This window comes from Pezoporus occidentalis, unplaced genomic scaffold, assembly GCF_034315485.1.
Source record: "Pezoporus occidentalis ecotype Australia unplaced genomic scaffold, CSIRO_AGI_Poc_V1 ctg9, whole genome shotgun sequence".
In the NCBI taxonomy this organism is placed as follows: domain Eukaryota; kingdom Metazoa; phylum Chordata; class Aves; order Psittaciformes; family Psittacidae; genus Pezoporus; species Pezoporus occidentalis.
Window position 1 is genome coordinate 5,317,810 of NW_026916262.1, and position 22,864 is coordinate 5,340,673.

Below are 22,864 nucleotides of genomic sequence, written 5' to 3' on the forward strand. Positions count from 1 at the left end.
TCTGTTAGAAAATACCTAATCTTTATGTGAATTTCCACTGCGAGAATCCACTTTAATTCATAGTAAATTTCTACAGTTATGGTTGCTTATTAGGTATTAGGTAAGAGGAAGGGGTATGGAGGTTGGAAAAGGAGGGAGAGTAGGTACAGTTTCTGCCTCCTCTAGTGACCAGTGGGGCAGGTATCTCAGTGCTGACATCAGTTAGTGGATCCTCAGTAACAAGAGTGAGTGCAAGCTCTGATTTCAGCTGTGGGCTAGCACATTGATGCAGATGGCTTTATTTTCATTTGTTTCATTTGTTTTGAATGCACATTGACAGATGTTTTGTTTCAACTTGGTGGCATCAGTTTGTAATAGTTCTGCTCTGCAGTTCTCAGTAGCCCATCAGAAATCTGTGTTTCCAGCTCAGGATGCAGGAAGGACTCTGAGCCAGATGGGATATGTGGCAGAGGAGTGCAAGGGTATTTTTTTGGAGCAGGGTTGTACATTAAGAGAGTAGGGGGTAGTGGAAGAATGGCCCAAGGTCCTGGTCTGTGGCTTAAAAGTATCAAGCATGTGTTTAGGTCGGGTCCCAGGTGAAGGTATAGGTGTGAAAGAGAAGGGAAATACTGGGTTTTGGGAGCTGGAGCTGTGTGCTGCATTAGTAGTGGGAGAGACAAGCTTGAGATCCTACTTCAAAGAAGCTGTTAGGAGGATAGATAAAAGGTGCAGGATGGTATATGGATGTTAGAGGGCAATAAAGGAATGGGGAAGGTGAAGTTGGTCCATAATCTGTGGGTCCTTTTTTTGATTGTGAGGTGGCAGAAATTGTTGTGGGTATCTTCTCTGTTAAATATTTTGTTAAATATTAATGCTTAAAATCTTCTTACACAAAACCTGTGCTATACAATTAAAGAAAGGGAGAAATAATATTAAATGATGTAAATATGATGTATAGTTATAATACAAATATAATTAAAGAAAAATATTGAACAAAAATTTCTAGGAAAATAAATCTATTAATTAAAGAAAAATATAATGAAATAAATAAAAACCAAACAACCAGCAACACTGTAGCTGCACTTCACCTGGGCACCTTCAAGTCCCTGGCACAGAGCTGTGAGTTGCTCTTGTTATAAGCAGTGGTGGGTGCTTCAGTAACTGCAGTTACATGTGTAACAAGCTGAGGAGCCTGACACTATTCACATTTTTTTCAGCATGAGAACAAGGCTGATCAAATGAATTCTAAACTGTCGCTTTGATAAAATGCATAGTTTGGTTCCCTGTATTCTGTAGTATAAGGCCTTTTTCGTTATTCTTTAATCATATTCACAGATCTTCCCTGAGCTTTCTTCATGTCACTGTGCTTTTTGAAGCCTCATTGTAAGTACTAGACAGCATTTGAACACTGATCATATCTGTGTCAAGCACAAAAATAAAATCTCCCTGCTCCTCCTTGATGTTGCTGTTTGCATATCAGCCATTCTAACCCATCTTCTGCTGAAAGCTTCTGTTCAACCAGTTATTACCTGATGTATGTCCCTAGTTTTTTATCAAAGTCTAGCATCCCTGAGGTGAATGCTCTGTAGTGTGCATATGGCACGCTGCCTTTGTTGCTGGGTATGCGACTACATTTTATTCTATTGAAGTTCATATCACTGATCACCTTTTTACCAAACAGTGCAGACTGTTCTATGTTAGCAGCATGTCATTTCATTATTTATCAATATCCTAGCTTTTGTTTTTACCTGCAAATTTTATCAGTATATATTATACATCCAGGTAATTATATATATATATACATATACACATACATATATGTGTTCGATTGAATAAGGTCATTGCTAGAACCTTGTGAGGCCCATTAGAAATCTCCTACAACAAATTAACTATCCAGTATTCCTGTTTTCTTGCTTGAGATTGCAAGTCAATGGGCAGTGTGCTTCTGGATTGTTTTATTTCACACATGTTATTTGAAATTAAATATATGGTGGTATATATTTATATGAAAACATTACACTGTAAACTCTAGGATATGAAAACAAGCATACTGTTTGCTTTTGCAGTTCCCCTGTGAAATGCAGTGTAGGGTAGAGGTGGACAGGTAACCTCTTTAATCCCCACAGGTAAACCTAGTACAACTTGTGAACCCAAATCAAAAACACTGATCATTTATATTAAAAAATATATTTTGGAACTTTTTTTTTTCTTTTTTAAAATTCCATTTAAATATGCTAGAATGATTTTGTATCTTTCTCAGTGCAAGTGATGCACTGTATATCTAAAGGTAAAATGCTGCTATCTTCATTAGAAAAAATTGTGGGCTTGTCAGAAGTGTCTGAAAACATGTATTAAATCCTTATTGACTGTGGTAATACTCTTCTCCATTTAATTCAGTAATCAACTTTTGTACTAATTGTTTTGTTTGATGCTGGTTTGTAGCTGACAACCTTCTGATTGCCCAGCTCATTCTATTGGAATATTGGAACAACTTTATTTTACCTTTTTTTGAATTTCTTGAGTCTTCCAAGAATTACAGAAAATTTACACTAATGGTCACAGGTAGTACTGAGTTGGATGATCCGTAGGATGTTATGATATTAAGACTTGCAATGTATGCAGATCAATTAATCAGGGAGAAAGTTGTCCATCTTACAAGGCAGACATAAACCAGTGGATGTGAATAGAACTTTTTGTCATATCATATCCTTTGTGTGTATTGAAAATGTAAAGAAACTTAACAAATATTCTTAATTTAGAAACATTATGGTGTTGGTATGGTAATTTGAACACAATTTTTTAATTACATTTCATCCTCAATTCAATTTTATATTTTTTTGTGTATATTACCATTTATAAATGGCTTACTCATGCATAGATTATTTGTGTATCTTGGCTATTGCTTCAGCCAGATCTGTTGGGCTTCCTAAATTCTGTTCAGAGAAGGCAGTATCGGTAATGTAGTATCTGACTGGTGCAGCTATGTCAGCAGAAGTTTCCACAGATGTTTAAACTTCTAATATAAGCAATATTTGCATACTTTGAGTGTTTCTAGTAAGTATTTATTTCTTCCTGCAAACTGGTGTATTTGTAGGCAAGTACTGCTATTTGACGTTTCAGTGTTTATATTTTTACAAGGAAGTTAAGATGCTACTGATAACATCTTTTAACTGGGGTTTGGCATGAGTTCTCACTCCCAAACTATTTCAGAAGAAAGGCTATTTATTATGGCTACTTTCCTTTTCCCAGCATCTGACTGCAGTTGCTCCCCTCTGTACTTTCAGTTGGCATGTAACTATACAAACAGCTAATATATATACAAAGTCATCACAGAGGAAAGGGAACAAAAGAACAAAAAGTGGGAAGTAAGGAATTTTGCTACTGGTGAAATGGAGTCATTCTGTCAGCTCCACAGCTGCTTTCTTTCTCCTGTAATCATTTGTTCCTCACCATGTTTAAACCTTCTTGCACCTTCACCTGCCCTTCAGCTGTTTTCAGGCTGAGTTCTGGCTGTGTGGGTTGAAGACAAACATTTTTAACTGGTTCGTTTTTCAAAATTGGTAATTGGTTATGCCTGCAAGGCAATTCGTCCCATGTGTCTTTAGATGAACAAAGTATCTTTATATAAGCAAAATGGTGCTCTTGGTTATATTACTTTCCCTATTTTGGCCAAAATATACTGTGCCAGTGAAAGTAACTTTAGCTATCTCTTTGGCTGTATAAGAGATTTTTGCCAGTGCAAATATATTTATCAGAGAATGCTTTTCATCATCTTTAGTATCAGTATAATTATGTCAGCAGAAGTGTCTGCAGAGGTTTAAGCATTTCAAGTGAACTTGGCTTATTTGGAAAAGTAAGTGTCAAAAAGCTGACTGTCAGGAAGATTATTATATGTTTGTATATACAAATCAAGCACTACCATTTTTTTTTAATCTGAGGTTCTAAACTCTGACTTAAACCAAACCCTGGTTTAGAAGGCATCTGATCCCATCTGATATTTTCTTTGTGGGAGTCTGTTGATCTGACTAATTTGTTTTTGCATTTGTTTTATTCTGAAAAGCGTTTTTGTTAAGCTGTGCTGATGGCAATAGCGGAACAGTTAACTGGACGACTAAGCAAGCCCACAGTTATATTATCAGCAGAATAAAGGCTGTTGAGAAGAATGGTGAGTTTAGGTTGCAAATTTAAATCCCATGTTGGTTCAGTCAAATCTGCTTTTAATATTACTCTTGCTTTTTCAGTCATGTCCTTGTTTTAGGAATAGATTGGTGTTAGTTCAAGGTAAGTAATTTGGGAATTTTTACATTTCTTCAGTCTTTTAAACATTCACAGGCCTGCGTGTCTTTGTGAGCCTTCCCCAGCTTTTCCTGTTCCTGTAACTTTGCTTGAAATACTGGCTGTGTGTATACCTAATATTGCACATTTTCTCATCGTGGCTGGTTGCTTGGAGATATCTCTGCAGTTTGCATAATACAATAACTTGTCTGTAACCATAAAAAAAACACTTTTAATGTATTTATGTAAAAAGACTATTTTACTGTCATTTCTGCAAGTACACATAGAATATTGTAGCTAGTTACAGTAGCTGAGAAAAGGCTTTGCACTGATTGGCCATCCAGGCAGGCCATCTGGATTGGCCCCCAAATGAAGTTATTTCTGGGATTGTGCTTCATCTGCTAAAACTCAGTGGGGAGAGAGCCCATTGAAATGACAAGAAAAAATTTCCAGGTGGATTTTTTTTCTGAAGATCATCAATATACAGGCTTCAGCTAACATGGCAAATCTTCTGAAATTTCTGAAAACTGGGATCACCTGTATCTGATAACAGGTTCTGGGCTGGAGGCTGATATAGTCTTAGCTGAATTCCTGGCTCTGCCAGTGTTCAAGACCTACAAGAAGAACAACTGGGACAGTTTCTGTACATGTGTCAAAAAGAGTGATGTGTGTTTTCCAGCCTTCAGTTGCCAATTAATGTACCTCTTTCCCAGTCTCTGGAACTTCAGTCTTTCTGCATCAATATATCTTATGATCTACAGGAAGTCCTCCAAGTGATCTGGAAACAAGAAAGAAGAAAGTGCTGTCAAGTTGCTGGTAACTAGTTTTTTTTGGTTTTTTTTTTTTTAATTTTTTTCCCTAGCAGGGATCTGTTGTGATCTTATATGGTGAAGATTTTTAATTTACCACGTTTAGTTTTACAGAAGCCTTTCACAGTTCCCAAGAATTTCATGTACCACAGGGAATTTGGCCAGGCAATTCACATCTGGCAGTCTGCTGTATTAGTATCTAGAAGTTGGTAAGTATATTCATTTTCATCCCCAGATCACCTAAGATGGTTACACATTCATCTCCAGTCTCAGGCAGTGCTATGAAAATAATTGAGGGGTTTAAAAGCTTTTGAGGAAAATAGCATTTCACTCACTTCGTTATTGAAAAGCAGTGATTACTGTAGTGGGCTGAAGACTCGTCATTTTCCTTCTGACTTTGAAGTAACTTTGTAGGGAAAAAAGAAGAGGGCTTCTCTGACAAGGGGGGCAAGAACTTTTGAGTTCTTAATCTCACAGCTGGTGTCATTACAATGTGTTTGTCATTATAAGATAAAATAGGTTTGTGGGGTTTTTCCTTCTGAGAGGCATTTTTAGACTTTCACCAAGATAGCTGTTTTCTATCTACATTAAATCCTTATTTATATGTTTATTTCAGCAATGGAACATCTCATTACTAGGAATAGGCATTTAGTAGTGGCAGTAGTTCCTCTAAACAGACAAAAGAAATGTGTTACTTTTTTTTTCTTTGGTAACTGCTGATTCTTATTTTCCCTCCTTTCTAAAACTATTGCTTATGGAGAAAATATACATTACTTTTTTCCACCATTCTTCCTGTTTGAAATAGATTTTCATCGTAGAGTCAAAGCATTAGAAATGGAAAAATGGATTTTTCTAGATTTGTGACACATTTTCAGCCAGCCACCATGGTTTTTTTTTGTCAGCTTTTCCACTTTGAGCTGTTATAAATTACATTTTTAGCTTTGCGTGAAAATATTTTAAAGGAAATTAATTAGTTTCCATGCTCTATTTACAGATTATTCACAGAAGTGAGTACAAAAGTTATTTTGGTCATCAATTAACTCATTTTAATTATACAAATCTAGTACTTATGTTACGGTACTTAAGTCTACATAACTAAAATTAGAGTAACTGTTTTATTAACCACATGATATTGTAATAAACTATGTAAATTTCAGGATCCATTTTAATTTTTGTCTTTAAGGTAAAATTATTAGAAATATATTCTGTTCAGTACTGTGTTAAAAGCAGTTTCCAAAAGTGGGAAAAAGCAACTGCTGTAGAATCTGATCAATAATATATTCAGAATTTGAGATTATTAATTCTGCAGTACTAGGCTTGAAGACTGGGAAGTATGTAACTAAATGTGGATGTCTACATTACAGATGTCTGCATCTCCTCTCAGCTGCCTCTGCAGTCAGTGGAGATCTAGTCAGTGTAGTCAGGAATCTAGGATATGACTCATCTCATTTACAGGAGAAATTAAATTAATCAAGCCCTTGAAGTGTCTGTTTCTTCTCCACTGACTATAAAAGGAGCCTGACTAACTCAGCAGTGGATGTTGTTTCTGTAGGCATCTAAAATTAGGTGAGATAGATTCCACACAGAGTGCGTGGTTCGAGGGATGGAATGTCTGTGATTAATGCCTAATTAGCAGTGGCTTTTTAAGTGGATCTTGAATATGGAGGTTGGTATAATAAGGCTGGAGAAATTACACCAGGATTGGATGAGATTGATCCACATTTCAAATGTATCTTGCTTATTGAAATTAGCCCTTTTATCTTCTAGGGGGCAAGAGTTTGTTCCTGTGAGTTTCTTATGACTCTGAGGTCTTTCTTGGAGTTGCTCTTCTCTGTGACAGTACCCCTGTATTTTATGGCCTATAATCTTTGGAGATACGATTTATCATCAGGTTTCTTTCAGTTTAGCAAGCAAGGCAGGTAGCTGTGTGTCTCTTTATTTACTGCTTGTGTAATCCTCATCTCATTGACAAAATTTATCAGCAGTGATTGATTCTTTCAGGGCATTAGCTTAAAATGCAATAGGAATATGGAATAGTAATATCGCCTATAATCAGTCCTGTTAAGACATGATGAGAAATACCTATTAGATCAGTATTCTCCATTTACATTTAAAATTCAAAACTTGTTGATAAAGTAGTTTCCTATCCATTTAATACATCCTAATGATTTTTTCTTTAATTCTTCTAATTCATTAGATGTGTATATAGTACTTGTCAAATGTGTTATAGCTAAATAAGATTTGCCTTTACGAACTAAATTTGTACCTACATAAAGAACAGTATATTGCTTTTACATATGCTGGTTGTTCCAAATTAGATTTGCTTTGAGTTTTTTAATTCTGAGTCTTGTAAAATGTGGCTTCATTTTTTTGTTTGGCATCAGTGACACCTGGCTGGCCTATAATTACCCATGTCCTTCTGTTTTATCCTACAATACAAGCACAGCGTCTTCAGTAATGACCTTTCTAACCAGATTCTTAGATGCATGTTACCTGAATGTGCTGGGCTAAGAAAGTCTAGCTTTAAGAACTAGAAATCCTCAACTGAAGTAAATTGCGTTGTCTTTCACTGCACAGGAATTGAAAAATCTGCCATTTCTGTTCAGTGAGGAATCGGTAGCATTGATTGGTGAGGTTCCTTGCATTCCTCCTGTTCCTTATTTTTGTGTAAAATATCAAGAAAACACGACTGTATCTTTCACTTAATGTATTTTTATTCATGTAATATTACAAATAAACCAACTATGACATTACAGTAGCTTTCATTGGTGTTTTTTTTTTATTTGCCATAAAAATAAAAACTTCTGAAATCCTAACATAGCCAATTTTGTTTATTGTAGTCTTGTTGGCAAAGAGAGGGCTTGCTCTGCGTTCTGTTCTTAAATCTATGCAACCTTTTAAAAGCCTTATTAACAGGTGTCTAATATTTGTTGCTTTCCTTCTCCCAGATACCCACATTGCTGTTGAAATGCATGCTGTATTATCTCGAGCATGTCTCATTTTTGCTTTTTTCTGTCTCTTATCTTTCCTTCTGCTTTTCAGTGTACACGATTCTGTCTAAGGTGCACTCTGATCGGAATGTATACCCTTCTGCTGGAGTTCTTTTTGTTCATGTTTTGGAGAGAGAGTACTTTAAGGGGGAATTTCCTCCTTACCCAAAGCCTGGTATGGGATGCTAAGATCTTCCATATTATATAAAAATGTAGTGGGTTTGGGGGTTAAGTTTTAAAAATTTCAAATCTATTTAGCATACCTTATGGTTCAGCATATATTGTTCAAAAAAACAGTTTTTAGTTTCTATTGAAATACATTAAAATGAAAGTATTTGGTCCTACAAGTTTAAAATGTTCTGGTTTGTGATTGTCATTTGTGAAAAATGCATGTAATGTGTATAGTGAAAAATGTACTTAATTTGGGAAGGCCGAATAACGCATTATATATCTAAGATTAGGAAGTATACCTTTCCTTCAGTTTTGCATTATATATGAAATTGTGAAAGTTTAATAATTATGTCTCTTAAAAAAATGTTATTTATTTGATCACTATTTGAGACTTAGTGTGTATCAGGCTATAGGAAGCAGCACTTTGCAAGTGTATAGTAAATTTGAGACAAAATGGAAGATTAAATCAAGTACGAGATTATGCAGTGATGTTTTCTTTCATTTAAAACAAATGCATCTTTGGATTCAGCTGCCTTCTTATATTTAGGAACAGTTTAATGTTAGTAAGCAGTGTGATCTCCTAGGTATGGTGTTTTAATGTATACTAAGGTAAAGCTAAAAGATTGATCATTGGCAGGTTAGAATATGTATAAGCAATCTGGGGGGTGGGAACAGCATTCTGCCTCATATGCTTATCAACAATGAAAAGGAATAATAAAATTGAAATTCTTTAATAAGCTTTTAAATTTATTTGAGAGTACTATTTTCAAAACTCAACTTTAAAGAAAAAAAAAGCTTCTGTTAGCATTGGTTAAATTTTGTTATGGATAAACCCAAATGTTTTAAAAATCTAATCTCCTTGAAAACTGGAAGTTTTTCCTGACACTTATTCTGGAGTCTTCAGTTCATGTAACAGCAGCTGTCAGATTGAAGTTTGCCTCTGTCCCAGTTTTCTCGCAGTTTTGTCACGTATATGTCAGGAATCTGGAAGTTTTACTGATGGATTGTCTTTTGAATCTTTAGAGCCCCAGCCTGTCTCAACATCCGTGTGATTCAAAGGCCGTATGAATCTGATTTCAGATACTGCTGAATTTGCCGTGCCCATAGAAGAAGGTGATCATATCAGAAATTCACTGTAAGGCCAAATGTTACCATGGTTCTTTTTTTTTTGTCGGCTGTGCTGGATCATTAGCGTGGCCTGCCTTGGTGAAGGGTTAACCAGAATATGTCCCAGGCAGTTTTCACAGTTTTCCCCAAATCATTTGTACTGCTGGAAATTTTAATTACGAATGAAATAGGTCAAGTTACTGGGATGTCCCAGCAGAACTGCAAGGGAAGTTGCATGGCACCCTGGTGATGTTTTGGTGTGGTTCTGGTCCCTCTTACCCACAGCCCAATGTGTAAATATATACCTGAAAACTAGTTACCCTTTGGCAACAGGTCTTAGTCTCTTTGCTCCTGTCTAGAGGTGACAAGACATTCCTTTCTTCATTGGGCTCAGTTTCTGCCTTCTGTGCCAGCCTGCCTGTTACCTCCTCTTGTCAGTTGGCCTATGATGGTTGCTGTTGCCGTTTCTAAGCTAAGTTGGAGGAGCACAGGCCCTTGCACTGCGCAGGCTCAGAATGGATTTGCTGAATTCTGTGCCTCAGCTGGACAGTGCTTATGCCTCAGTGGTGAGGATCTGGTAGTGCTTAGGCGTGTTTGACTTCACTTCCAAAAGCTAAAATAAACTGAAGACATGGCCAGACATTTGTAAGAGTATCGTTAAGAACCACAAGACCTGTTGTACTAGTTTGATCTGAGGGGCTTTTACAGGTTGCATCTGGACCATTGTATTTAGTAGCCATCAGTGGATCCATTTTGCAGGTCCTTTTTTGAATTTATTTCTTCTTTAAAGAAAAAATGCTGCCAGGCTGTTAGTGCTGAAGACCTGTGTGTATGTCCTGATGCTAACAGAAGCTTTTGGGCACTGATGATTACACAACTACTTTTTACATTAAGCCCTCCCAGGTACGTTTGGTCCCTGGAGCCATCATCAAAAACATAAAAGAAAGTTTGGGCAATTAAAGTACTGAGAGCTTTGTGCTTTTGTCAGTAAGAAGGTTAGATGCTTCAATTCTAGGTGAGAACTGAACTCTGAAAATCAGACCTACTAGCTGATGAACATGAGCATTCAGTTAGCCAGGATTCTATGAAGTACCAGTACATTCATCTCTGCAGTTGATTGTACTTTTCAGATATGAATTTCTTACTACTTACAAGTGCTGAGTAGGAGTTCACAAATTTCTGACATGGTAAATGTTAGTAATTTTCTTTTATTTTTTTTTCTTTTTTCGTTTTGGAAAGGTTTAGAAAACATAGGATAAGATTTTCTAGTGGAAACATCAAAATCAAAGCATATTGCATTTTCTATTAAATATTCTAATACACCTTTTCTTATCTAGGTGAAATAAGTAATGATCCTATAACATTTAATACCAATTTAATGGGTTACCCTGACAGACCTGGATGGCTACGCTATATACAAAGGACACCATACAGTGATGGAGTGCTGTATGGCTCACCAACTGTAGAAAATGTGGGCAAACCAACCATCATTGAGGTATTTTCTTTCAAAATTTCATAAAGATGTATTTTGGTTTAGAGTGTAAGGTTCAGAACTGTCAACAAGTGTTGCCTCTTATTTTTGATGTTAATTACAATAATTGAAAAAAAGAAAAAGGGCAGGGACTTGTGACGTTAACATTTTCTTTTAAATACCATTATTGGTAGGTACCAATAGGTACCATTATTGAGAGGAAGCCAATTTGCGTGACATTTCATGTTTTAAGGTATAACTAGTAAATAGCAATAACCAGTTAAGCTTAATATTTGTAAATGCAATACCTTTTGATTCATAGAATGGTTTGGGTAGGAAGGGCCTTTAAAGAGCACCTGGTTGCAGCCTCCTGCTATGGGCAGCGGCACCTTCCACTAGACCAGGTTGTTCAAAACCCGACCAACCTGGCCTTGAGTGCTGCCAAGGATGGGGCAGACACAGCTTCTCTGGGCAACCTGTTGTTCACCACCCTCACAGTAAAGAACTTCTTCCTTATATCTAATCTAAATCTACCCTTGATTCTTGCCCTTCATCTTTCTAAGAGGCATTTCATTTCAGTAAATTATGAATATATTAAAGTTTTATACAAAATACAGGGCAAAAAGCTTTGTAAACCACTGTGCTTGAAGAGTAATAGAATTCTGAACTTTGTAACATTCTACCCTAAATATCATTCAGACTTTTCCCCAGTGGAAAATAAAGTGTTCAGTCAATAAGCAGGTGTTTGTTTGTTCTTTTGTTAAATTATTTTTTAATCGAACATTCCCTGGTTCATTATTCATGTTTACTGAATTAATTTTTAATTAGCATTTACATGTATATACTACTCTTCTTAAAATCGCAACAATAACAAAACCTGCTACTTTATTTTTTACAATTAGCTGTCCATATATTTAAAAGCACTAATTATTAATTTAGTAGCAGTTGCAAGGATTAAAGGACTGCATTTTCTGCCATGTATGTCATAGCAGATGAATCAGACACTGTGTGGTTCACAGTGTTAAGGAGAAACCTGCTCATTAACTTTCTTTAGCCATTTTGCTGCTTCAGCAGTACATTTCTCTTAAACCCTTCATGAGTGTGTTGGATTTTTTCCTAAATGGCATTTGAGATATTTTTTTCTTCCTCAAGAATGACATCTCTAAATGTTGAGTTATACTGTAGATAATGTCACCTATGCTTAATTTTATACACATGATTCAGTTTTGATTTCAGCGGGGCTAATCACATCTGTATAATTAATCATGTGCAGAAGTACTTGCAGACTCTGCTTAGAGAAAACCGTTATTTAAAATTGCCCTTTTTTAAATGGCATGTGCTTTGAGATTCTAAGATCTTTAGAACTCCATTCCAAGCATGACCCAAAGTCTACATTTGAACTAAATTTTGCCTAGCATATAAATTAATTCTTTGTGGTCCCCCTCTTGGATGTGGCTTTTGAATTTTTTGAATTAATTGTATAGTATGTGAGGAGGGCAGATTGCATTTGATCCGCTTCCTTATAGGAATGGTTGCATATTCCTAGCCTGAATATAACTTTGATTGTACTGTAATTCCTAAGGTGATGTTATGGGTAGGTCAGTTAATTGGAGGAAGCCTCATAATTAGGAAAGCCTGAGATGATGTGTAGCACCGCAGTATAGCAGGTAACGTTCTCGAGCACAGGCTTTTTTGAGAGCTGCACAAAGATGGTTTGTGTCTGCCTCTACTGAATATTCATTCAGTCTCCACCACTGTCACTACGTACAGGTGCATGGCCCACAGTGGCAACTGTTGGAGTGCAGCTGCCAAGTGGCAACTTGTGCAACCAGAGTTAGGTTTTCTAAGTATTAATGTTTAAACTTCTGTTGAAACAACCTTTTGAAAAATTAATAGAATCCAAGATTGGAAAAAATTATTTTAAAATAATTTTCAGAATTTATTTTCTATTAGTTTTATAATAAAAATGTTACATTATATAAGATGTGATTGTGTCAGGTAAGCTTTTCTTTCTACACTTAAAATGAATCTGCAGAAGATATTCCAGGGCATTTTTCCTTTTCATTTAAATCTCTTAAAAGAAGCACAACATCTATTTTTGTTTAATAATCAATGTCACAATGCTTTGTAGCTCTGTTTGTGGAGAAACAATGTAGTTCTGTCACTGTGGCCACTTCTCTGCCTCTCCTTTGTCCTTGAAATGAATGAACTAGAGCCTAAAATAAGGCAGAAAGTTAAGTCTCTTTCAATTTGTTTTATGAAGGGTTTACTACGTTTCAGGGAAATCATAGAATAGTTAGGGTTGGAAAGGACTGTAAGATCATCTAGTTCCAACATTGCTGTTTATGGTTGCTTTTAAAGATAGCAGAAAAGAAAGAATACATGTGTATATCAGAACACTTATCAAAATACATTATCTTCACATTTATGCCTTGCATAACTGTATTTGGCTATAGACTGATTGAGAAAATTCCAGTATCCTGACTTGAAGGTAGTACTGCATCAAATAAATTGATTTTACCTTTCAAATTCTATATTAATGAATGAATGCTCATACATTTCAGTATAAGGAGGCAAAGTATTCAAAAGGTGGTATTTCTAAATTATCAATGTAATTTTCATTGATGTTTCATTTACCTGATTTTCATATTTGCATTGTTGTTTTGCAATTGTTATGTTTTTCACTCTAGATCACTGCATATAACAGACGTACCTTTGAGACAGCAAGACATAATTTGATCATTAATATAATGTCAGCAGAAGGTATGTACAGAAAACAGCTTATTGTGTTTTGAACTGAGTAAGTCAACCCATCTCATGGGCTCATGTTCTTTTAAGATAAAAAATCCTGTGAAATAGTAGTCTTGTGTTCAAGCCAAATGCAGGGCACAAAAGGGGAGTAAAGGGTTTTCCCCGTTTTGATTCAATTTATTCCTTTTATCCAGATTTTTTCTGTCATGTAGGACTGTTATTCCTCAGTCAGTATTAAAGTCTGTTTGCCTTTTTTTTTTTTTATTAATTTGATTCTCCCCTTTTCAGCATGTTTATATATTTACAGTCTGGAGCATTGCAGGTTGGAATCCATTGTTGCTGCAGATCAATTCTGCCCCCCAAATTAGCATGAGTAATGATAGTCATTTTATTAAAAATAGTAATTTTACCTGTTTAATAAAGATTTGCCAGCTGAGACTCCTCCTCTAGCCTGTTCCTTCATCTCACAGGTGTTTTATAAGTAACCAGTGGTTTTCAGCTTATGTAATAGCTAATGGTAGTGTTTAATTAAGTGTAATCACATCAAAATGAGTTAGTTCAAATCGAAGATTTTTGGAAAGGTTGATCAATTTTAAGATGGTATTATGTCAATCATGATTTCACATTCTTTGTTACGGAGCCTTTGTTTAAGGCAAAACTCTTCCTTTTTCATCACAAATAGATTTTCCTTTACCGTATCAAGCGGAGTTCTTCATACGGAATATGAATGTAGAAGAAATGTTAGCAAGTGAAGTTCTTGGTGACTTTCTTGGAGCAGTGAAAAATGTATGGCAGCCAGAACGTTTGAATGCTATAAACATTACTTCAGCCCTCGACAGAGGAGGGAGAGTTCCACTTCCTATTAATGACATGAAAGAGGGGTAAGCACATGTGTCAGTCTAATGCTTTTGCTTTACTCTTCTTTTTTTTTCTTTTTTTTTTTGTTTTTCTTTTTTGTTTGTTTGTTTGTTTTTTCTTACTGAAAAGCTTAATATTTCTTTTAGGTTTTCTAGGAACCTTGCAATTACTGTTTTATGCTTCAGGATTAGATATGCGAAGTTTACTGATGCTCTGAGCCCCTGTTATATCATGGGTTTATTGTGTTAGATACCATTTCAACAGTTCTTATATATTGATTTTACAATCCAAGGAATATTAATAAATCTCATTAATTATAAAACAGTTGGTAGTAAATATGCTTGTTTCCAATTCTGGTCTTATTTCTGAGCAGTTGTTTGGCATGCTTTTCAAAACAAAGGTGTGATAGAGCATAGATTACAAAGAGAGATTTCTAAAAGCATTTAACATGTAACGGTGTCATTTGTAGTTGTGCTCTTACCTAGTGAAATTTAGTTATGTGTTTCAGGAGCACTGTGGACTTTCATCTGAAAGTGATAAGCTGAAGTATTGGGGGAGTTTCAGTCACTGAGTGTAAATTGCAAGAATGCACTATTTCCAGTTGTGATTTCTAACAATTAACAAGTCCTTTGGGGAGTTGTGAGAGGTATCCTGCCAGCCTCTCCTTTCATCTCTCTCTGCAGTGTGTATGTTATGGTTGGGGCAGATGTTCCATTCTCCTCATGCTTACGAGAAGTGGAAAACCCGCAAAATCAGCTGAGATGCAGTCAAGAAATGGAGCCTGTAATAACCTGTGATAAAAAATTTCGTACTCAATTCCATATTGACTGGTGTAAAATCTCTCTGGTGAGTTATTTGATTATTGCATCAAAATGATATTTGTAGGAGTGCAGTATTTTATGCTAGCTATAATTAAGGTGAGAGTTTTGCCAGCCTGGCCAGACAACCCTGCCAAATTATTCTTTATTATGACTGATTGACATTATTTTCCATCTAGCAGACACTCTTAAGATAGTGAAAGGATTCTGCTATGTAGGCGAAATTCTATTAGACTTGAGCACCAATGCAACTGCCATATTAGATTTCACTAACAGTGGTTTATATAAATGGCCAGAGAACTCTAGAGTTTACAGAAGTAAAAGTAATAAGAGAATCATTTAGGTAGGTGTAGTTCATTAATTCAGTGTGCTCATACTGCTAGTTACTCTTGCATTGCTAAAAAGTGTGTGTCTATATGCATATATATATATTGTTTTTTCAAATACTGAGTCCACAGCACTGACCACTTCAATAATTTTTCTATGCTGTTAAAAAAAAATCTCTCCGAAAATTGTCTAAAACATATTTAATGTTAAAAATGAAGTAGGAAAAGGAAAGAAAATACTGTTGACTAATGAAATCATATTAAATGGTGACATCCTTCTGGGTCAAATACAAGAAAAATGATGACGGAACACTAGACTGTTTGCTATGGAAGGAGTATAATACCCAGAGAGGCTTTTTAACGTTATTTTCCTTTAGTTCTGGTGAGGAAGACCAAGAAATTTTACAGTAGTGGAAGAGAGCATTGCAGATAAGTTTCAGCAAAAATGGGGAAAGTACATAAAGTAGGCTTAGTTGAGTGTTGAGCTGCTTCAGACCTTACCCAAGAGGAACCTGAAAGGGAGGCTTTTGTACAACTGAAAAAACATACTGAGTATGAGAAAAAGTATTTATACATAAAATCAGTTAGATAACTTCCAGCCCTTTCTTTCTATTAACTTTTAAATAGGAAAGCTGATAGAAAGTTGGAAAACACTTGTTTAAAAAAAAAAATCAATTTTTTTACTGTTTACTGGTTTTCTGTTGAGAAATTGCAAAAGGTACCTGTATACTCAGCAGTACTTTCCAGCACCTGAAAAGTAATAGAAGTCTTTGTCAAGAACAAACTTTGTCAAGCCTTTGATTTCCTTCTACAAGAGAGAAGTAGGACAAAGGTGCAGCAGCAGATGTAATTTCTTTTTGATGAGTTTCTTTGATACTGTCTCATAAGCAAACTCAGGAACATGGCCTAGCTTCATGCTAGGATCTAGTGGAGAGCTGGTTGCATAGCAGTAATCATAGTAGAATTACTAAGAATTCCTTGCCGTTCTTCATTAGTATGGAATGCACTTATTAGACGGAATGCACGTACTAAATTTGTAGCCCACATGAAACTTCAAGGATTTGCAGGTGCATTGAAGGACAGGACAGAATTCAGAAAGGTCCTCAGAAATTGGAGAAACAGCCATAGAAACACGGTCTCAGAGAAGCATCGTTTTCTGCAGCAGCCTGTAACCCATCCTTCTTGAACTTGTTACTTGTTTAGGTGCCATGTCATGATGACATGAAGATATCAAGAAAATAAAGGTAGAAAATTGAAAAGTCATGTATGAAAGGGAGTAAATTAAATGCCTAAATATGGGAAATTCAGTAGCAAAGAAAAGGGTTGTATTTCTAGGAACATTCGACATACAAAATAAGTTAAAAATTACTTGTGACCCCAAATGCAGCTTCCTCTGGAAGTTAGTTGAATTAGGAGGTAGAAAAACCTTGGAACTCTGGCTCTCCTGTTGTGGTGCTTCCTGCATCAGGTGGTTGAGTGAGGCAATGGAGCTGCTCAGTCCTCAGCACTCGGTTCAGGCCTCTTGCTTCTTTTGAGCAATGTGAGGGAAGAAGGAGGAAGAAAATCGTAGGTACTCCACTCTTCATCTCTACCACCTTCATACAAAAGAGGGCAGTATTGTTATTAAGGAAGACTAGTCAGAATGGATGAAGTAATCAAAAAGAAATCTGTTAATCAAATAATCAGTTTCCAGTAAAAATGTTTACTGAATTTTTACTCAAGTACTATTTGTAGTTAATGTTTAAAACCAGTGTATTTGGTAGGCAAAAAATAAAGTAGTAATAGTAGAGTGTTACTGCATTGGTGAGAAGCTTTCAGCAAAACGTAAGCTTTTATTGTTTAAAAAGAAATTGTTGGATGAAATTGCATAGCACTTGTCCAGTGTGTAATACAGATTCTTTTCTATTGAGTGGTTGGTTAAATACTGTCTCATTTTACCTTCTCTTACTTTGTTACATAATCGCATTTTTTTTTCCTTCCTTTTTGTTTTTTTTTTTTTTCTCCTGGTTATCAGGTTGACAATACAAAGCAAGTTTCCACCTTTCAGGAAGTGATTCGTGGAGAAGGGATATTGCCTGATGGTGGAGAATACAAGCCACCTTCTGATACACTGAAAAGCAGAGACTATTACTCAGATTTCCTAATTACACTGGCAGTGCCCTCAGCAATAGCACTTGTGCTTTTCCTAATACTGGCCTATATCATGTGCTGCCGACGGGAAGGAGTGTGAGTACTTTAACAGACTAATAAGTAATTATGGATTTTTCTAAGATTATAATTCACAGAAGTTTGTTAGAAGAATTCCATTCAGTTCATTAAAAACATTTAAAACAGGCCAAGACATACCTGCCTGAAATATTGAACTATTCCTCATCTAAACACAAAGAGTAATTTCCACGAGAGTGGATATAGGGACTTTAGTTGTTCAGTTGAAAGGGTTAAAAATCTCAACATACACACAAAACTCCACAAAATTGTGCACAACTCTCCAAAATGCCCCAGACAAATAAAATACTAATAAAGGATCGCTGGTTCAGGACAATATTAAGTAATTTCTAAAATGCTAACTTCTATAAAATAGATTTGGTTGAGGAAATGAACTTAGACATATTCTAAAAGAAAAACACATAAAAGGAAAGCAGCAAGTAACGTAATTTCTGCCATTTCTTACACAAACTACAATTTCATTTTGTCACAGAATTTATTTTAGCCAGAAGCTTGTTCTTTAACTTGCATTTTCATTTCTCTGTGTATATGTCTGTGTGTGTGTGTCTGTCTCTGTCACCAGTATCACATCTCTCTATGTGCGTTCATCAAGGCCTCACCATAAACACAGCTGCAAATGCTGCCAAGTTGCATTTAGCAATAACCTTGTCAGCATTTCTACATCACGTACTGTTTTCATCATCAGACAGATTTAATGTTCCAACTATCAATGCTATTATTTAATTCATAAATTTTGTTTTGTTTTTAGGGAAAAGAGAAACATGCAAACACCAGAGTAAGTGTCTTCTTTCCTGTTATTTTTCTTTTACCATTTAATTTCCATTCTCAGTAGCTTGTCATGCTTCATACATGTGTGTCATAATCTTCTTCCATTCTCTCTAATCCATGGTTTAATTCATAAATGTGAAAGCTGCTTTTAAATCAGAGTCTTGGCAAGGGTAGAAGACCAGAATAAAAAGGGTTTGAAATTAACTGTCAATTCAAAAGTAAACAGTGCTGTTAGAATAAATATGGTAATATGTAATTTATACTTCTGGTCGTTGGACTTCCTAGCCTATATCTTAATGGCAGTGGACAGGAGGACAAATAGCCTGGAAGGTATCCAGTGCCTATACTATGAAGCGTTTTAAAACTAATCTATATGAGTTACGAATCTACCACTATAATCAGGAGTTAACCAAAACTTTTATTTTAACTGCAGCCAATAAATGAAATATTAGCCATAAATTGCATAGTCTTGGATTCTATAAAAAATACTTATCCAGACAGCAAAATCTAATGGAATAATTACTGCTTTAAAAATTAAATAAATCCAATATTGATTAAATTAGCTGTGTAATGGTTTACTGTAATTGCTGCACTCGAGAGTCTGTAGCGTGCATCAAAGTCCTTGTATTTTTAAGAAAAATAATAATTATAAAAGTCTGTCCGTTTTGATAGAGCACTTACAATATGTATTTAATGTTTTATTTCCTTTTGACGTAGCATCCAGTTGGTCCACCACAGTGCTATACAGAAATCAACCAAAGAGCTTCGTGACATGTCTAAAAATAGAGAGATAGCATGGCCTCTTTCCACACTCCCAGTGTTCCACCCAGTTACTGGTGAGATTGTACCCCCCCTTCACACAGATAGCTACGATAACACCAGTATGCCACTGATGCAGACACAGCAGTAAGTATTTAGGGTTATTTTATTCCTTAATACTATGTTCCATGATTTAAATATGGATTCCAGTGCTTGTCATCTGAAATCTGTTTATTATGGAAGTATCAGTAATGACTCTGTAGTTCAAGATTACACTGATACTTGCATTTCAAGCAGAAAGAAAGGCCTTCTGTTATAAAATTAAACAGCTGGGTTTCAGTCTGCAGACTTGGCAAGCAGCTTTGCGTGGAACAGTTACATTTCTGCATATTTTGGAGGAAACCGACTTTTGACAGAGGAATCAATTAAAACTGTTTTATTTTAGACATTCTGCTTCTTAACCCATGTCTCTGGAGTCCTGGTATAAAACTACCGCTGGGTCGGTGGTAGTTTCATACCTGAAAATAGATCCGGACTTTGTAAGTAGTTAGTCATGTACCTGTCACCCAGGGTTTATGTTTGCGATGTTAGCATTGAACAGAAGAGCATATTCCATTACACAGATAATAAATGCAGACTTGCCAGTGAAAACGCTCAGAGCTCTCGGCTGTTTCCATTGTTGCCAGCCTTTCTTCAAGACAGAAACCAGAAACACCAGAAATTTCAATTCCTTGAAGTCCATTTATCAGCAACTGAAGAGAACTATTGACACAGACCCACCTAGAGCTCTGCATGTGCTCTAATCCAGACAGGCTGGTGGTGCTGTAAAAAAAGAAAAAAAAGAAAAAAGGCATTTCTGGATAGGTTTGGTTTGGAAAGGAAATGTTTGGTGTCTGGGTTGAGCAGATGTGAGGCAATGGTCTCAGATGTAGTCGGCGTTGCTTTTCAGTGCTGTGCTATGGCACCAGCTCCAGTTGGTAGGTCCTCAGCTGGCAGGCCTGCACAGCCTCAGTGATACTTGCCCAGTGCCAGCACTAACTTAGTGCTAGTTTACGCGTGCTTGCCTTGAATTCTGTTCGTGATACTGGTGTGTGCCAGAAGAGTATTTTCTTCTCCCTGTCCCAAAGCTAAATGCTACGGGAAGTACAGCTGTGCAAATGATCCTTTGTACCACTGCTGTGAAGTGCTCTACCTTGTCTTTTACAGTTTCCTCTCTATTCAGAATGGCAATTTTTTATGACCAGGGTTCCAAAGGCTTTCTTGAGTAAAGTATTTATCTGCTTTACCCACATTCCTACCCCTGATTCCTTTCTGTGCAAACAACGTTAACATCTGGTAGCTGTTAAAATAGACACTTCAGCAGGACACAAAAACGTAACTTTGCCTTGATGAGTGAAGTGGTCCAGTGTGTAAGACTAGCTGACCATTCATTCCACAGGTAGTAATTGAGTTGCAAATGCTCTCACCTTTTCTGTAACCATCACAGAAAACAAACTTTGCATAACGTCAGAAACCTGCAGTGACTCGTTACCTCTGTTTCACCAAGTCTGGGCCTTTGAACCTAGTTGTCAAGTGGAATAATAGGAACTACACCATAACACTAATTCTTTCTCTGGCATTGACTTGGCTGGCCTTTTGACAGCTCTCTTTACATAGTGAAAACGGGTTATTGCTTCATAAACAAATAAATGATTTTTAAGTACTAAACTTCCATGTATAATATACTTCAGACTTTGTGCGGAAGCATTAAAGATATTCAATTGTTTTTTTGTAGGAACCTGCCTCATCAGACTCAGATTCCACAGCAGCAGAGTGCAGGTCAGTACTGAGAAAATACTGTACCTATTAAGTGTCTGGTATGAAAGAATCACAAATGCATACAGTATATTGACAATGGAAACCATTTTCAAATACAGTAAAGTGTAACAGCATTGTCATTCCAATTTTTTTTTTTTTTTTGATACATCAGGAAAAATTTTGGGATGTGATTGATGGAACAAGTAGGGGAAATGGTACATTAGGGCTCAGCATGAGACCCTGGAATATAATACACTTAACTCAAAAACCTCCTCTTATAAATAATTTTCTATTAAAACAAAAGCTACAACCAGGTTCCTAAATGCAGTTACACTGCTCAGATTCTCTACAACTTGATAGGAAGTCAAAAATTCTAATCCTTGCCAATACTAGTTAAGCTCTGAAGAAGGAGCTCTTTATTTCTGTTATTAAGCATAAAGAGTCGACACTGGGGAACCTGTGGTGAGGCATATATCCATGCTGGAGGTTTCCCTGTCTTAGTCATCGCTTTTACAGCATTTTCCCAAATCCTGATGACTGAGATTGTGGATGGCCCTATCAGTGTATTGACTAGGTGCTGGTTGCTCTTTGTAGCTGGTTTATCAGGTATGAGAAAAAACAAAGCCAAAGCCATGTAAAAGGGGATAAGGATCATACAAGGAAAATATAGAGGCCAAAGTTTAAGTTTTGAGTATTGAAAGAGGTATTTAGGCAGAACTTGAGCAATATATACATACTGAGTATAATACAGGAACTACAGCTCCAAGAGGAAGGCTTGTTTTAACTTAGGAGTTACATAAACAACTCTTTCTTTTCATTCAAAATCCTTCTTCTTCATTACTGCTTTCGGGGATTAAAGGAGAATTTCGTATGACAACATTTCAAAGATTTGAGGCAAGTATATAATAGATGCGTCTGCCCACGTGGGGTTTATTTTGTGGTTATCTGGAAATTAGAAACACATTTATAACAACAAAACCTGACTGCAGTTTTGCTAGCTTTGCTATTTGTATGCTTTATTATTACATGTGCTGGAAATAGTGGATGATGCTGGCAGTTAAAGCCTCCAGCGCTGGTTTGGGTTGACATTTAGCACAGCTCATAACACTCACTACTGCAGGCATTTAGAAGGCAGAATAAGAATGTCGCACAGTTGTCCATTCTGTCTTGCAGTGGGAAAGGTGCGAAATCACCAGGTAGTGCTGTTTATAGCAGTGAGATGTTTTAGGGGGTGCGAAGTACAAGCTAGCATGGGGTTATTGCTTGCAATTCGCACTGAAGAACTGTTGTGAAAATAGGTCTTCAAACCCCTGCTGTGTCTGTATTTTCTCTAGTATGTCATTTTTGGTAGAATGCACCTGTTCTTTTACATTCATCACAGCTGCTGCCTGTGACAAGCTCTCAGAAATTGGGGCAGATGGGGAATGTATTTGGGACAGACAATGTTTCCTCCTTTTAGTTCACAATGATACCTTCCTTTGTAACTCAGGTGCAAATGAGCACTTCCATGCCATGATGGCGTGTTCCGCTGGCAGTTTGTCTTCTAAAGGGTATCTATGACTAGTGTGTCAGCAAGTTAGAGTTTTAGAAAGTTAGGATTTAAAACAAAATTCAGGTGCTCCTGAGTTGTTTGGGTTTTTTTTTTCAGTAGCATCAGTACAAACATAGCAATCAGTTTTACTGATCTGTTCAAGTAAGAAACTTACAAAACTGAAACACTTCAGGCCAAAAAAACCCTAATGAACTAGATGTTCATTGT

The 22,864-nt window shown here is 36.3% G+C and overlaps 1 protein-coding gene across 8 annotated transcripts in view; it reads left to right on the top strand.

The window, feature by feature from the left end:
- Positions 1–22,864, top strand: part of SGCE (sarcoglycan epsilon) — a 29,680-nt gene that overhangs the window by 3,230 nt on the left and 3,586 nt on the right. The window contains exons 2-12 of one of the 8 annotated variants that reach the window (XM_062605035.1): positions 4,040–4,144; positions 8,106–8,228; positions 10,669–10,826; positions 13,493–13,565; positions 14,236–14,434; positions 15,095–15,257; positions 17,570–17,781; positions 18,530–18,556; positions 19,267–19,455; positions 21,083–21,126; positions 21,965–21,999. In XM_062605035.1, coding sequence (XP_062461019.1) covers positions 4,040–4,144; positions 8,106–8,228; positions 10,669–10,826; positions 13,493–13,565; positions 14,236–14,434; positions 15,095–15,257; positions 17,570–17,781; positions 18,530–18,556; positions 19,267–19,455; positions 21,083–21,126; positions 21,965–21,999 — 1,328 coding nt within the window. Of the gene's footprint in view, positions 1–4,039; positions 4,145–4,936; positions 5,071–8,105; positions 8,229–10,668; positions 10,827–13,492; positions 13,566–14,235; positions 14,435–15,094; positions 15,258–17,569; positions 17,782–18,529; positions 18,557–19,266; positions 19,456–21,082; positions 21,127–21,964; positions 22,000–22,864 lie in introns of those variants that run through there. The other 7 variants (XM_062605036.1, XM_062605030.1, XM_062605029.1 and 4 more) reach the window with 7 other exon arrangements.